We start from the raw sequence: 18,177 nt of genomic DNA on the forward strand, positions 1-18,177 counted from the left end.
TGACATGGACAACAGAAGGATATTTCCTTCTAGAGAATTGCATGAGACCCAGAAAGATGAGCTAAATGAATGGCAAGGACAGAGTAGGGGACAAGACATTTAACACAGATTTCTCAAATGGTATGTTGTTCTCTTAGTTTTGCTAACAGTATGAGATACGTAATTTGTTAAGACTAGAAATGTGGCATGTCTTTTTTTTTTTTTTTAACACCTCAGACAAGTCTGCAGAATTGGGCACCGCAGTCTAGTTTGAGGGCGGGCACTAAAGGGGTAAAATCTGATGCATATGATGTAATTTCTCTACTTCCGGGGGAAATACCACAGCATTTTTGGGCAAATTACACGCAAATAAAAAGTTATGATGCGGTGGAAAATGTGTTGCGGTTTGTTTATGACCCAGAGCACAAACATGTCGAGGCGGTTAGCTGTGTAGGCTAACACTTACCGACACGGTTCCACTGGGAACCGAAAAAAAAAAAAAAAAAAGTTTCGCAATGGCTTTGGTGATTGCAGCCAAAAACAAAACAGTACACCACTTATCCGTGTGAACTTGTGCTGTGTATATATTACACAACCGTAAATAATCAAATCCCACGATGTCACATGGGGTTCAAACAAGACTGCGCTGCCCTATTCCTCTGTATATGTGTGTGTGTCTGTTTGTATGCTCCTTTCTATATAGACAAGTGGCACAAGTCCTTATCATAAAAGGGGGATGGAATACCCACCATATTGAATTTTGGTCACGCAGGGGATTGTGGGAAATGTGTGCCTGGTCCAGATGCACAGACATGGTCAGAAAGTAAACAAAAGGCTCAGAATGCTGGGCATGACTTGTTACATCCCTGGATGCTTCAATAACCATCTCAGGGATAAACATGTGAACTTCTATGTTTTTCCTAAGAATGCAATGCTTAGAAACAAGAGGATTCACAACATTGGGAGGGCTGGAAATAAGTGAGTTTAGTAAGTTCAAGCAGACATCAACCCATCAAGTCTGCAGCAGCCAGAAAACTTACATGGTAGACACAAATGGTTTTTCCACTCAAACCACTTCCATTACTGTAAAACCACCAGTATTGTAGTTTTGACGACTTGCAACAAAATCACAGCCAACATTTAACTTAGTCACGTAGTAAATCCCTCCCAAAATCTTCCGCTTCTTCGCCCAGAGTAGCTTTTTCCTGCTGCATTTTAGTGCAGATTCAACTCTCTTTCTTTCCCTGGAGGTTCGGAGTCCCAGCCACAGAGAAATGCATGTGCTTAGCTCAGCACAGAGACGATGCAGTGCACACTTACTGATCTGAGTGAGCTCAAAGATGTGTAGCTAAGATTATCTCCATTACAACAGTTTTTGTTTCCCCAGTGGAAAAAGGCCAAATATTAAGCATTTTATAAACATTTGATATATAACCTCTACGTAAAATTTACCTCTTCACTCACAGGGTAATACGTTAGCTGGAACTTACTCCTCTATCAGAGCCTTTTTTCTTGACTTTTAAACTTGCAATTCTGCACTTTAACCAGTTTTTTTTTTTTTTTTTTTTTTTTTTCTTTAGTTCTGCTACTGTTGCTGCCTCGACTAGTGAGTTAGTAACAGCTCCAGGTGCATGTTCTCGGTCCAAAATTGATTTAAAAGTACTGCATGCCTCTTTGCTTACATCCATAGATACCAGCTGTAGGCATACAGTCTATCCCATGATACACTGCAGGAAGGCTACTTGAATGCATGCATGCGCACTGACACATGCAATCCCCGTAATAACGTCCCCTTAAATGATCATTTCTTCTTTCTTTACACCATTTACGAAGCTTGTTTAGTGCATTTATGTTGGAATCAATGTCATTTCGTACTGGTACTTGTGAATGAGCAGCTCTTTCATGAGTAGCACAGCAGCGCATCTGGTTCTGTTCCCTGTTCTGGTTCAGTTTTGCCATTTAAACCAGGTGCATTTACCCTGTGGTTATTTCAAACCAGGCTTAATTAATGTCAAGTTACTTTTGGACGTTTTTAGAAATTAACACATGCACTGGAGTTCAGGAACTCCATGGGTTCATGTCTGGTCAGCTCCAGTCTTTGTGTTATTTACTCAACAGTCACCATGATACAGTTATACCAGGCATTTTTACATTACCATTGTGTAGTTTGAGGAAGGAAAGGTAGTTAATTAAATCACTGGTTCCAACCTTTTTCTTTGGAACCCCCCTACTTGTAGATAAGAAAGGCTGAGTGCACCCCCTTCTCTCCCGCCCCACAAAAAAGATCATTCTCTTCTCTTTGAATCACCCAAATAAAATGAGCTTTTTACTTAGTTTTGATTGTCATAGAAAAGGGAGCTGACTCAAAAGGCGAAGCTCTCGATCTACATGTCAATCTTCGTTCCTACTCTCACCTATGGTCATGAGGGTTGGGTCATGACCGAAAGAACTAGATCGCTAGATGGCTAAACTGGGCTTCCTCAGGAGGGTAGCTTAGCGATAGGGTGAGAAGTTCGGTCATCCGTGGGAGCTCAATAGTAGAGTTGCTGCTCCTTCGCGTTGAAAGGAGCCAGCTGAGGTGGCTCGGGTATCTGATAAGGATACCTCCTGGGCGCCTCCCTAGGGAGATGTTCCAGGCACGTCCATCTGGGAGGAGACCCTGGGGAAGACCCGGGACTAGGTGGAGAGATCATATCTCCACACTGGCCTGGAAGGCCTCGGGATCCCCCAGTCAGAGGTGGTCAATATGGCACGGTAAAGGGAAGTCTGGGGTCCTCTGCTGGAGCTGTTGCCCCGGCAACCCGAACCCGGAAAAGCGGTTGAAGATGAGTGAGTGATGAGAGTGACTGTCATATGTGTAATTATGACTTTATTTAATAGTTGAACATTTAATAATGTTAACCTCAGGCACCCCGTGTGATCTTAGGTGCTCCCCTACCGGAGACTCAGACCCCAGGTTGGGAACCAAGATGATAAATTATCCACGCAGACTGAATGGATCCTGCACCCCAAAAACCAAACATTTTGCCACATATATCGATCCGTAACTTCACCGTCTAAGTGTTCAAACTATTTAGAGATGACCACATTTGTGCCTGTGCTTTGCATGCACATTATAAAAAGCATATTCGTGCACTACGGGAATGAATCCAGTGTCTCTTTAGTGACGTCATCACTGAAGTTGCATGACCAGACTGCACGTCATTACTCCACGGGGTCTCTAAAGGTACCAGCAACGACTGTCACCATAATCACTGACACCCGTGCTTCACAGCATCAGGTGCTCGCTTCAACTGGAGCCTGTCGCTGTGAAAACTGAACATCGCAACCATTTCAGGCCTGCGAGCACTCTCCATATTTTCTTACACAACCATCTCTGGAACAACAAATTATACAGTACATGTTAGGCACTGAAAATAAAATACTCCTGAGCCACAATTGCACACCAACCATGAACAGGCCTGTTCAGATTGTTGAGTAAGTCCAGTTCTCCAAAAACAGAATATGGAAGGGAATCAAATACAATATGTTGTGAAATACACAGTGGACTAAGCACCAGTGTTATTTTGTTTTAAATATTTTCATTGCAGGAGTGAAAATCATGATGCTGTTAAGCAGACAATGATACCTTTTTTCCCCATTTGTGGGCATTTGACACCTTTATTTAACCTTCAAACAACCCAGCTTTTATAGCAACTAAAATGAGTCATTTATACGTTTTACTTTTACAATTCAATTTGTTGATAAATTAATTGGCTGAATTTATTTACTTTTTACTGGCTCTATTTGTGAATCATACTGCTTTCTTTATCTATGATAAATATTCTGAAATATTATAATTAATTATTGATTTTATATGATAAATCAAAGTCTCTTAAAAAACAACAGTCATAAATGACCCCACATAAATTTCTGTTATCCATGACACACCAATGAGACAATGCCTGTAAAAATAAACACACAAACAAACAATCAAACAAATAAATAAACAATTTATAATAATAATAACAATTAATAATAATAATTGACCCCATTCGGACACTTGAAGGTTAAAGCCACAGTGTGTAAGGTTTAGTATCACTGCGTAAAGAGGCCGCAGAGTGCTTTAAGTAACAATGTTTTGGTGTAATGGCCAATTACTTTCACTGTTACAGGTGCCCATACATTTCGTAGGGTGGCCTTCCTCTGATCTTAGTGACATAAAGTTTGGGGTTCCACAGGAATCCGTTTTAGGCACCCTGCTTTTTTCCCCTTTATGTAGCACCCCTTGGGAATATACTGCGGTGTTCTGGGATTGCCTTTCATTGTTATGCTGATGACACCCAATTGTACATGCCGATAAGTGCTGGTAATCTCATTCACATAAAATCTTTGGAAGATTGCCTTGCATCAGTGAGAAGTTGGATGTCTAGTAACTTCCTACTTTTAAATTCTGATAAGACTGAAGTGATGGTTCTTGGTCCAGTGAGGTATCAGCATCAATTTGATCAGCTAGCACTCAGCTAGCTGATCATTAGTGTGTTATACATCATACGGATATAGAGAGAAATCTTGGGGAAATTTTCAATCCTACGTTGTCTTTTCACCACCACATTGGAGACATTACTAGGACTGCTTTCTTCCATTTGCGAAATATAGCGACGATTCATCCCATCCTGTCTATGGCTGATGCTGAGACTTTGATTCATGCATTTGTCTGTTCTAGATTAGACTATTGTAATGCTCTATTTTCTGGTTTACTGCAGTCAAGTATTGGGGGTCTTCAACTGCTTCAAAATGCTGCTGCCAGACTTTTGACACAAAGCAGAAAACTTGACCACATTACACCCATTTTGGCATCCCAACACTGGCGTCCACTCTCTACAAGATTGGATTTTAAGGTACTGTTATTAGTTTATAAAATTGTTCATGGACTTGCACCTCTCTATCTGGCTGACCTGGTAAGACGCTATGTACCAGCTCGGGCCCTGCATTCTCAGGGTGCAGGACTTTTATGTGTTCCCTGGGTGAATAAAAAGTCTGCCGGTCACAGAGCTTTTTCCTACCGTGCCCCAGCTTTGTGGAACGATCTCCCAGCACACATACGACAGTCGGATACTGTGGAGACTTTTAAATCACGTTTAAAGACTCATTTGTTTTCCTTTATTTATCATTAGTGTTATGTGTTTTTACTCTTGTATTCTTTTATAGTTTTGTCTTTTTATTGTTTTTAAATTTTAATTCAATTTTTTCTGTTTTTATAATGCTGTGTGAAGCGCTCTGAGACGATCTCATCGTGAATTGGCACCATATAAATTAATAAATTTGATTTTGATTTGGCCAATAAGAACATTTTAACATCAAACCAATGTTGTGCTATGGAAGTAAATCTGTGCCATCAGAGTTGAGTTTTTAAGGTTTAATTTTTTAGCATCAAAATATTCAGCCTCAAAACTTTCAACCTAAAAAAAAAAAAAAAAAAAAATTCAACCTCAAATATTCAACCTCAAAAAATTCAACACAGAAAATAGAAAAGCAGGGAGAAGAAATCGATCCCTGTCTCAATCATGCAACATTCACGTTTTGCTCCACTGGTCATGTGACACAGACCAAATCAAAAGAAGATGTGATACATTCAGTCAATCACGTTTCGCTCCACTGTCAATTGTCACCGAGACCAAATCAAAAGAAGACGTGATACATTGCTGAACACTGGATGACTGAGACAGGGATCGATTGCTTCTCCCTGCTTTTCTATTTTTTGAGGTTGAATTTTTTTTTTTTTAGGTTGAAGTTCTTGAGGCTGAATATTTTGACGCTAAACAAATTCAACCTTAGAAACTCAACTTCAAACTCTAATTTTGCATTAAAAAAAATTTCACCCTTAAAAATTCAAATTCAAACTCTGATGGCACAGATTTCCTCCCATATTGCACTTTTTCTGTTGAAACATTAACAAAAGTGCTCAAGGAAAGGATAGCTGGCTAACAGGGCAATGGCACTCCAGCTAACAAGGGAAAAACTATGCAAAAAGTAATTTTAAAATTTTAACAGTGTTAATAAATTTTATTAGCGACTCTTTGGAAAACATACAATATCCAAAAAATTATTTTTAATCACAATTTTTGAGGTCATCCAGTTATTGTTTGGAGAAACTTGCAATAGCTACAGCGCTAAATAGGCAACAGAACCCTAACCCTAACTACAGCTTTGCCATTTATACACTGACAAAAGGAAATTGAGTTAAATATGTCCATCTGTTGTACATGATCACAATGTGTCTAAAGATAATTTTCTTATGTGTCTAATTAAGATACATTTTTAAAAATGTCATTTGGACACATTAGGATCATGTGCAATCCAATGTACATATTTATGTAAATCCAACAGAAATCTGAATGTTGCAACTAAATTATCCCACATTATAAATGCTGTCACTTGAGAAATTATGCAGGTGATCTAAGATAGAAATGGGTGAAAAGAAACCAAGTGACACTGGGAAAGCTCTAAGTAGCAGTAATCCTCGTTATTGTGCCATCGGTATCCGGGTCACTGTCCAAATATTTGGATAAACCCTTCTCTCAGAGAGATTATCTGTGCTGAATGAACACGTGAGAAATGCATTCTGGGAAATACATGGATTGGCAATTTTTTTCATGTCCACATGCCAGACATGGCACAGGACAACTCTACACAAAATGAGTAATACCACAGGATACTGAGCAGCTAGACAGAAAATATTAGGTGTAGTATGTAAAAACAACTACACTATGTGGTCCATTATTACAAAGTAGTAAGTTCTATATACCCCACGAGGCCTCTTAGGTGTCACTGCTTATCTCCGGATTCCGTAGCATGATTCAGATGAAAGTCTATGACTCCCACTTGACTGGACACCAGTCTGAGACAGGTTATTTCCCCAGCCAAGGTCGGTACCCATTTATAGCTGGGTGGATGGAGACAATGCAGAGGAATAATCTCATCCAATGACCCAGACACATAGTGTGACCAGGAATTTATCCAAACTCCTTAAGGGGTGGTGGTGGTGCAGAATTGATTATTTCAGATGGAAAAATAACAATTTAGACCATGACTATCAAGGGTGCTGGTCAACAAAATAAGTAAGAAAACACATGGCCAGATCAAGAACCTCCTCCACACAACTCCAAACGTACATGGAAAATGGGGCACTGCTGGGCTTGAATTGGAGGCAACCAATTAAGATTCTACTTTTCCCAAGATAAAACTCAAACAGCAAGGCCTACTCTTAGCATAAGAAGGGCCAATTTTTTTAAAGTAATAATTGCACACAGGTCGCTGTCTTTTAGTTATTTCAAAGTGCTGCATGATAGAGAACCTGTACTTTTGAAAGCCTGAGTCACACAGACAAACTTTGACCAGGCAGCTAGAGGTGGATGGTCAAAGTTTTGTCAAATCAGCAGCTTTCCCTGATTACAAGACATCTAGCAATGTGCCATCAGGACGGCTGTATTATGTACCTAATAAATTGACTGTGGACAACATAGAGCACTTTTCCATCTGATGTAGACGATGAATCCTCTTTGCTGAAAGGCACCTTGGTGATTTACCATTCTGGTTTAAGCCCGCTTCTCTAACCTTAATGATAGACAAAAGCATTATGTGGAAAAACACATTGCACAACATATATATTTTCCCCAAATCTCATTTTTGTGAATTTTACTTTTTAGCAGATATTTTATTGTGCTCTTTTCCCTGCAGACGATTGTGAAAGCAGTTTTCTATACTTGCATTTGTTTTTGCAGTTGGTGTCCTCCTGTTTTTTTTCTTTAAAGTCAAGTCATCCTTGCGACGCTCCAAACCATCAGCCTCATTGTCTCTGGCTGAGCTAGAATACCCACAATCCTCCTGGGAGGAGACCCAGTCTAGTTTATCGCACCTCTTTAATCCTTTCCAGACTGAAACATTCAAAAACACCCCCCACGTATAACTGCTGTTGCTCCTGGTCACATCTCACTTCATTTTTATTCTCCAGTGAAGTGGTTTGAGAGTGTTGTTTAAATTCTAATTTTAGCAACGACACACTGATGCTGATACAGTTTTACTTTCTTGTGTTACAACAAAACTGATCAAACTGATCTCAAAACTGATCAAACAGGAATATAAAACTTCAGCTTACACATTTAAAATCATGAACACCAAATACCAAAGATGAGACTACAAATTACATTTTCATTTAGTCAACTAACAGCTAATTTGCTAAGCTAACTTTCTTGTTTGTGGATTAGCTTTTCTGCTAACTTTGTAAACCATTAGTGTATCAATTAGCTTCCACTAAATTTAGTCCGGCTAACTTTAAGCCCACTAACGTATTTTTGAAATAAATTTGACAAGTCCAAAAATGTTGAAAATCATATATATTTGTTCCTGTTGGAGCTTATTCTCAAGGTCGGTCATGCGGCCATTTAACCTCAAGGGGTGGCGTTTCTCGGTGAAAACATCCACAAACTCAATACCAATACATGTAATTTGGTCACTTTTCAAACGAGTGAGACTCATCAATAAAGTCAATTTAATATACAACGGTTCATTTTAGGTCAGCTTGGTGTATAAATTTCATCATTCAACTTGATCTAAATTCTGGGTCTTTTAGTGAAGCTTAGGGCTAGTGGCCGGTGATCACTTTAGTATTTCTTCTGTTTTTCTTGTTGCTTAATGCTGACAAACGATGCCTGATTCTGTTTTTTCTCTCTGAGGTGCGGCTCCATTCAGAGATGGGTGTGGTGCCTGTGTCTGTTAAAATTATTTTCCACATGTATTTTTTTCTTAAATTCATTATATTTTTAATGCTTTCTGTACTGTGAATAAAGTTTATGTTTGTGTTTTGTGTTTTATTAGTTATTATTTATTATTAATGTTTTAGCGGTTTAGTGATATTACAGTTAACTTTTCAGTTCTGATTAGCAGTTATTGATGCTAGCTTTTAAGTTAGCTCTGGCCATGATAAAATATTTGTGACAAACTTAATTTTTCCTAAAAGTAACCATACGTCAATCAACAACAGTAAATTTGGGTGTTCATCATATAGTTCACATTTGAACAAAAACTAAACAGCATGTGTCACACATCTGACAGACTCAAAGTCTTTTAAGTGAACTACAATAATTATTTAAATGTATTAGTTCTATCAGGTTTACATCAGCCACTCTTAACAGATTTGTTGCATTCTTCTAAACAACCTATCTGAGTTAGTCTACTAGAGTATGGCTAACAGTAGTAGTTATTAATAATATGACTGACTGCAATCATGTAGCAAGCATTTCTCCCCATGCCACTTCCTGCAATCTGGACCAGTGATCACAAATCAATCAAGTTCAACCACCTGTGGGGTAGGCTGAGCTTTTGTGAATATCTGAGTTTTCTGTAGCCTGAAAGCAGAGGCAGTTTCTCTAAGACTGCAAGGGAAGCTCAGCATCCCCTAAATTGTCAACAAATTAAATGTACAGTTTATAATTTCATTGACTACAAATGCGTTCGAACACGTTCATCTTGAAGACGAGTTCTTTTGGAATCAGCTACTTATCACAAATCGATTGACTCTATTTTGTTCATTTCTCATACATCTTTTTTCTCATACGCTCTGTGGTCAGTACATTTTCCTGTAGAAGCTGAGCATCTGTTCACTTCAATGGGACTGTCTGGAAAGGTTTTTTCATTGCCTCGAAACGTGACAGTCATTGGATAAAGCCACGATTTTGTCCCACCCCCGGACGCTGAGCTTATCTGGGGGTGAATGGAGCTGTGGGCGGTCCTGGACCCTGGAGTTCTGCACAATGATTGGATGATCAGTCAAAAGGCTGAATCTTGTTTTGATTGACAGCTATAGGAATGAGAATTAGTTTGCACATTTTTGCGTATTTATGCATTTTTAAATCTATGCCAAAGTGTTTTGTGTGTGCTATAAATCTGTTTTAAAGGCACACAGAGAAGCACACTAGATTAGACGTTATGTCAGAAGATCTAGGTGAGTTAATCTCTGCTTCGTTCTTCAGTAAGTGTTTAAAAGTTGTCGCACGTTAATTAACGTCTCGGTTCGCAACACAACATCAAAGTAGTTATAATTACAACCCCTGGCAAAAATTATGGAATCACCGGCCTCGGAGGATGTTCATTCAGTTGTTTAATTTTGTAGAAAAAAAGCAGATCACAGACATGACACAAAACTAAAGTCATTTCAAATGGCAACTTTCTGGCTTTAAGAAACACTATAAGAAATCAAGAAAAAAAATTGTGGCAGTCAGTAACGATTACTTTTTTAGACCAAGCAGAGAATGGTCCATGACAAGGCTCCAACCTGCAAAGCTGATCTGGCAACAGCAATCAGAGAAAGTTGGAGCCAGACTGATGAGTACTGTTTGTCACTCATTAAGTCCATGCCTCAGAGACTGCAAGCTGTTACAAAAGCCAGAGGTGGTGCAACAAAATACTAGTGATGTGTTAGAGCGTTCTTCTGTTTTTCATGATTCCATAATTTTTTCCTCAGAATTGAGTGATTCCATATTTTTTTTCCCTCTGCTTGGTCTAAAAAAGTAACCGTTACTGACTGCCACGTTTTTTTTTTTTCCTGATTTCTTATAGTGTTTCTTAAAGCCAGAAAGTTGCCATTTGAAATGACTTTAGTTTTGTGTCATGTCTGTGATCTGCTTTTTTTTCTCCACAAAATTAAAGAACTGAATGAACATCCTCCGAGGCCGGTGATTCCATAATTTTTGCCAGGGGTTGTATAACTCTATCCTGGCATATGTGGTAATAAGTAGCGGTTGGTGATGTATTTTATTCATAGAAATCAGTGACGGAGAAATCGAAGCATATCGAAACACTGGATCAATATGAAGCAATGGTTCAGTGTTTTGAAGCATTGATACAATTACATATGGTGACATCTGCTGGCCAATCTTTAAAGTAACATTTGCATGGAACAATGTCAGGAAACAGGCTCTGTTATGTATGTTTAATAATAAAGGTTCTATGTGCTTCTTGAAATTTTTGATGATATTTTTGTTTAAAAACATTAATATTCTTGTAAAAGTAAGTCCCTTTGGCTGCTCCGGTGTTTGTACATTTTACACATTTGAATTTACATATAAAAAAATAAATAAATTGATACATTTTATGATGTAAGCTGACAATGAGCTTCCCCTCTTTGACAGACCAACAGCTGCCACTGTCTGAAAGTAACCTGCCTTCTCAAAACAAATTGGTTGGAAAAATGCCACTGAGTGACTCCCATAACCTGTATAATCATTGTGCAAAAACACGTGGATGATGGAATTCAGGGTGTGGAGTGGTGCTGAAACCAGCCCTTTGTCATGTTTTAGACAGCACAATACTATAGATGGTTAGGTCAGGTCTGGGTGCATGCACTGGTGCCTTGTGTCACTGTATCCATCACACTATGACACCGCCATGGATCCTACATGGCAACCACTCTGGGGCACAACCAGGCCATATCCACCTCCCAAAAGTAAACGTCTGTCTGCCGAAACCAGGTAAAATTTGGCCTTCCACTTGGTATTCTCTAGTTGCTGGGATCCTCAACACTGAGCCACCTGCTTGCAGGAGAAACACACTGCATGGCCAAAATGTCATAACCAATGTTCTCTCACAATGCAAGCGATACTCCATCTCCCTAAATGACCATTTGTTTGACACAAAGTCATTTCAGAGGTGCTCAATAATCTTGGCCTGTCAGTCTGTGTATAAGAAATCTCAAAACACAGACATTTTAACAGTACTTTGTTGAGCGATGGTGCTTGGATCAGGGCAGCTTTTTATTAATTCAGATAGATAAATAGCTGTATGAATTTTTCCTTTTATTTTTATTTTTTTTAATTTTTATTTTCCTTTTATTTTTAACACAAATAAAAGAGAAGGCACATTCCAAAAATTCTAAATTTTTAACTGAATTTTTAGTATCTTGAGCTGATCAACAAACAAAAAGCGGTTGCTGCAGACTGTCAAATTAAAATGCAGTGTAGACAATTACCTGCAACATGCACCTTATGGTTATTTACAATGTGTTTATCACAAATAAACAGACTTTCTTACACGAGAAGACAACTAAAACCAGAAACATTTGTGCACGTTTTGCTTGAATAGCATATTAGTGTCTTGTATGTTATTTATTATATATATATATATATATATATATATATATATATATATATTGGGTTTGCACCCTGTTTTTAAAGAAATGAGAGGCACAAACACTGAAAAGAACCCAGTCAGAGAGAGACAAATATATATTTTTTGCTCTGCGCAGAAGAGGAGAACAATGAAGCAGCTTGTAAGTGCTCAGCTACAAAGCTCTCCTAAAATCTCCTCCTCTGGCCCAGCCTTTTATTTAGTTCAACATGAGAAAAAACAAAGAAGGACAGTCGGGAGAGGTTACACGAGTCATGTCTGCAAGAGGGAGATATCGGGACAAGGTGACTGCTGGAACCTTCCATTCCTGCGACATGAACCTTGCGGCTCCCACAGCAGGATAAGGCACTTATGTAAAATGAAAAATAGCTTGCTCACTCATGAAGAATGCAGTCAACAAATCTTTCTTTCTAAAATCTCCTCTTCTCACAAAGAGGAAAAATAAGCATAAACTAAAGAAAATAAATGATAAGAGCATGAACTATATAAAATCCTTGACAATATATATATATATATATATATATATATATATATATATATATATATATATATATATATATATATATATATATATATATATATATATATATATATATATATATATGGACTGGCATCTTGTCCAGGGTGTACCCCTGCTCACGCTCTACAACTGCTGGGATAGACTCCAGCGCCCCATGACCCTTATTTGGAGTCTGGTTTCAAATCATGTGAGAGATGAAACTACATTTTTTTGAATTGCAATAAAGATTTTTAAGCTGCTGAGTTATTTGTAAAAGACGTAACATTTGCTTACACTAGTAAACTAAATCTTAAAATGAGACATCACAGTTCAAGACCTTATTTTAAGAACTCAATTAAATTTTCACTTGTTTCACTGGGTAGTATTTTTAATGTTACGAGTAAAAATTCTATTTAGGTCTTTTTAAATTTAATATAACCATTATTTAACCAGATTACTCCCACTGAGACTGAAATAAGATGAGAAAGTAGTATTAAGTGCTACATCTTTTAGAAATACAGCTAAAACCTTGCTAACTCGCGTTCGTGTAAGTCGCGTTTCGACTTTACTCGCATTCGATTTGTGGACCCTGAAAATTTAGACTATTGTATAAAAGTCCATTTGGATCTGACCGGTTTTTTGGGAGGAATGATCAGTGCTGATGATTCTGGACAATGATTTCTTCTTCCTCCTCTGGCTGCTGCATGTCAGCGTTGAGGGCGGATGATTCTGTGAGGACAATTCTGGGCGATTTGAAGTTTTTGGATATGACCTTCCTTTTTAGATCCTTACTGACGGTTCAGATTGGACCGGAATTTGGGAACATGTGTAAATTCCAGCCCGATTTGAACTGGCAGTAAGGATCTAAAGAGGAAGGTCACATCCAAAAACTCTAAATCATCCAGAATCGTTCGCGTAGACAAAGTCATCATCACTGACATGCAGCAGCCGGTAGAGGAAGAAAAATATCTCAAACCCACACCAGATGACGAAATCATCACCATTCAAGAAGAAATCACACTTCAAATGGTCAAAACTATTGTAATATGGCAAGGTAAGCTGATTTTAAGTTTTTGGTCAGCCTCATTAACTCGTGGTTTCAAATAACTTGCGGTCAGATTTTGTGGACCCCAACTTGCGAGTTAATGAGGTTTACCTGTAGCAGCAGTTTAAAAAAAAAAACCTTATGGTAATGATGAATATATATTTAAGATGTACTATCTAAAACCAGGTCCGTATATATTCCTGAAATTTTACTTTAACTGATTTTGTCTTATTGTAAGTGTAATTCGATATTTTGGCTAAAAACAATACAAACTGTGTGTGTTTTTCCATTGTGCAGAATGCTGACATTCACAAAATGAGCACTGAAACCATACTTTCACCTTTGGAAACACATCAAATCCCATGTGGGGGAAGCTGGCCTCCGAGTCCCTTGAAAACTATCTGTAGCATAAAACGTCTGATGTGTCACGTAAAACTTTATAAAGCTGAGATCTGCCTGAAAGTGTGTGTGCGTGTGTGCGGATGGCATCGGCGTCCTGACCTGTGAGGGTGGCTGTGGTTGGCGGCGTGAAGCCTCCTGATGACTTCCTCACTGAAGTCAAAGTGAACCCTTCCTCTGGCACATGGGGAATGCCGCCGGTACATGGCCCCGACACGTATGCACGTGTACATACAATCATGCACACACCAGCCAACACACACCAATCATGCGTGTGACCACAAACAAGCAAAACTGTGAACTATAACACACCCAACACTATTTCACACACAGACCGCAGCACAGGAATGTGTCAGGCACAAACATACACACACCAGACCAGCAGCAACACATGGACACATTCATGTCCTTTGTGTCACATACAAACAATTCAAACCTGATGCCGAGCACCATCACATGCACAAAAACCCGTCATCTCAAAAGCAAAAAGTCTTCATGAAGCTCCAGCAGCACATAGAAGTACTCCTATACAATCTGATCAAAAGTTACTCTGTAGATTATTCACCAGAGATCAGGTCTACTAGAAAAGCCAAAACAGCAAAGATCTCATTCACACACTTTGTGTCACATCACTCATTCACACACACAGACGTCACATCACACACTCCTCACGCTCTTTTCACTCTGCCCGGCTCTCTTGTTTCTCTGCTGACTCCTCATCACAGTGGATACTTCCTCACCATGGTGTGTGTGTGTGTGTGTGTGTGCGTGCGTGCGTGCGTTTGTGTGTGGTTTTCCTTTCAAAGCAGCCAACAGTGTCAGGAGGAACACCCAAGATGTGGAGTGGAGTAACTGGAGTGGACTCATCATCCATTCATCACTCCTCATGGAGCTACTCCACAGTGCGACATTCCATCCCGTTTAGTCCAGAATAAAAAAAAAAAAATCAGGGCGTGTTTTGAAGCATCGTAACTTCTTCACCCATCTTTGCCAACCTGATTTGAAATCGGGATTCAGTTTTTTAGCTGTTTAAAATTTTCATTCTTATACTCAAACTCGTGGATATCACTGGTCAAAATAATTTTTCTTGCATAGAGTTGCACAGAGTTTTTCAATGGATTATGGGTCATTTGGGGACACTGAATCCAAATGTGGTTTTAGTTTTGCGAATCACATCACGTTTTTGAGATATGAAAACAAATTTCTTGTGTCAAGTACTGAAGCAAAAGCTGCAGTCTCACACACCTCTTCAGCACCATAAACGATATTACGGCTCTTGTTTACCTTTTGCAAGCCTGGTTTAAAAACTATGCTTTTGAAGCTGCTTTTGTGCATGAATAGTGGCGTCAAACTCATGAGAAAATGAGTAACTTTGGTGTAATCCATCAATACAGAACAGGCAGATTGCAAAAAAAATGTGATGTGATAGAGGAAATCTGAGCTCAGATTCAGATTTAGGACCACTTAATTACCCTAAATCAGTTCTAAATGTCCATACAAGAAAAAAAAAAATAAATAAACTTGTTGACCAGTATAGTACGTGGCAACGTTCAGGCAGATGTAGTCTTAACAGCGTTTTGCGTTCAATTGTCAAACTTGTTTGATCGTGTTCCATCTACGTAAAAATTTGAAGCCGAAGTACCATTTGTGCTGTTTTTGTTCAAAGTTGAACAACTCGACCCTGTCTGGCCGAGGCACAGCTCCATTCTTTTGTTTTTTGGGCATGTTGCCAGGTCTGCGCTTTGTAAGCCAGCCTGTTAGCAAGCAAGCCGGATTAAGCCTTTTATTCCATTTTTACTCTAGGACCAGGGCTTAATTTGAGGGGGAGCAAGCCAGAGCGCGCTCCAGAACCTCTGACGCGCGCTCCGGAACCTCTGACGTTGGCTCCGCCAGCTATTTATACTGGATCCATGATCCGCCACCTCTCTTGACTAACAATATATATATATATATATATATATATATATATATATATATATATATATAAAAATCACCGCGATTGCTCTCACTGCCAATCACACCGCCGCCCTCCTGTCTGCTGTGCGGAATTGCACCAAATCTGGCAACAGGTCCAGAGGCTACGCTCGCTGTTTTGATCCGGATGTTGACCGTAGCCGCAGAGCTCCGTGGCCACCGAGAGAGGACTTGGATTCTTTGCGGGTCCCGCATCCGTACCCCCAGAGGCAGTGAGTGAAGGGAGAGCCGCGCATTGTGTTCTGCGTGTGTCTGTTTATAATCTTCTCGCACAGAAGAAAAAAGAGAGTGTTTACACAAGAGAGAAAAGTGAGAAAATGTTAATGCCTGTTTGAGAAAAGTGTGTAGTGAGGGGTTTTACAGCCTTAAAACATCTATAATAAGTGTAAAAAATAGCACTGACTACGCGGATTTCGTTTATCGTGGGTTATTTTTAGAACGTAACTCCCGCGATAAACGAGGGACTACTGTACATCATTAAACAGAAATTTGTACTCTATCCGGATTTGGTGTGACTAGTGTTATTAGGCCTACAATACATGCCCAGTTTATTTTCGGTGTGGCGCACAGCGTTGTTCGCAAGCTCCCCCGCCCTTCTTTTTTTTTCTGCACTGGAGCCACCCATCCTCTGCGCTCCGGGACCTCCCACTTTACAAATTAAGCACTGTCTAGGACAAAATAAGGCCATCGGGTATTGTGAAGACTTTGAGTCCGTCCGTCCATCTGTGCTCAGAATAAATCCAGTCCTCTTACTGCCAAGGTCTTCAAACTCACAGGGAACATTCTTGGGACATAGACCATGGAGACATTCAATGATGGCTAACCATGGCCTATTATAAGGGGTCAAAATGCCCCATTCTTTCTACACATTCAGCATAACTCCATTCCTATTACTGCCAGGGTCTTCAAATTCACAGGGATCATTCTTGGGACACAGAGCTTGGACAAGTTCAAAGGTGGCTAACCTTGACCTATTCTAAGGGGTCAAAAGGTCACATTGTTTCTACACACTCTTTGATTACATGCTCATATGGCCGAGGATATTTTAGCATTGCATTATACGAGCATTTTTTTTTGGGTTCATGGGCGATTGCAGTATAACGGTGCCCTGCGGAATAGCCCTATTACTGATTTTATATGAGAGGATTAATGGTTTCAGTGTGCTTGATCAAAATTACCAGTCCAGAAGCCATATCTGGGTCACAAGAGAATTTTAGAAGGATGACAACATGGGGAGAATTTATTCCTTGGCTTTGGAATGTCCTTGGAATAAACACACAGACTAACCAACAACTACAAGCATGTTCACACAACCCCTGCCCCTCCTCCGAGAGTTGGCAGACATTTACACAAACTCAGTGTTTATGTTTAGAATTTACTGATTTTTTTTTTTTTTTTTTTTTGCTCCCCCCATATATTATTACTGGGGCTGGATGATTAGGATTTTAGCTTCCAACTATTACAAGAACAGCATAATGAATGATGCAGATCGCTACTGTTAGCAGTAGTCTCTGCTAGGCTGGCAGGAGGCAGTTAGCTACTGTGGACTTGGCTATGTTTTTGCTTTGAACATTTTATTTGAAATATCTGAGATCATTTAGCTTGCTGTGTGGTTCAATGTATTAACAAAACATCTAAGAAGTTGGTGATCCAGTATCGCAGTTTAGTGAAATTTTAGTCTTATTTAATTTACACTGTTAGCACTAATTAGCAGGACCAAATAGTTGGTGACGTTAGCTCCAGTGATGGCGCCACACTTGCTGAGGCAAAATGCTGGTCATAGTTTATAATACACCCAAACTGAAGTCACCTTTTATGATAACCACCACCCAAACTGTAAAAATATGTGTTAATCATACATCTGAACCAAAATTAGCCTGTTAGCCTTCGCTGGCTTGGAAAATATGAGAAGGGGCACATTTTTGCTGAAGAAAATCCAGTGTTTTAAATTTAAGGGTTTTTTTTGTTTGTTTGTTTTTTTTTTTTGGCAAAGTTCAATAAATGCAGATTGTTTAGAAACCCGATGAATAATCATGTTAAAATCAGACTCAGTTTGGCCAAAATAACCGTGATTGTGATTTCTGTCTAGCTGTGATAATTACATCATTTTGCTTCTTTT

At 39.2% G+C, this 18,177-nt stretch overlaps 1 protein-coding gene across 3 annotated transcripts in view; it reads right to left on the reverse strand.

Annotated features, from left to right (window-relative positions):
* The window catches only part of pde4ba (phosphodiesterase 4B, cAMP-specific a), a 463,830-nt gene that overhangs the window by 193,707 nt on the left and 251,946 nt on the right, over positions 1–18,177 (reverse strand). Inside the window, exon 1 of one of the 3 annotated variants that reach the window (XM_034179586.1) lies at positions 14,187–14,733. The exons of the other annotated variants lie outside the window; for them this stretch is intronic. Within the exon in view, the coding sequence (XP_034035477.1) occupies positions 14,187–14,317 (131 nt within the window). The 5' untranslated portion in view covers positions 14,318–14,733. Of the gene's footprint in view, positions 1–14,186; positions 14,734–18,177 lie in introns of those variants that run through there. 3 annotated transcript variants of the gene reach the window in all.

The sequence above is a fragment of the Thalassophryne amazonica genome, chromosome 10 (assembly GCF_902500255.1).
Source record: "Thalassophryne amazonica chromosome 10, fThaAma1.1, whole genome shotgun sequence".
NCBI classification, from domain to species: Eukaryota; Metazoa; Chordata; class Actinopteri; order Batrachoidiformes; family Batrachoididae; genus Thalassophryne; species Thalassophryne amazonica.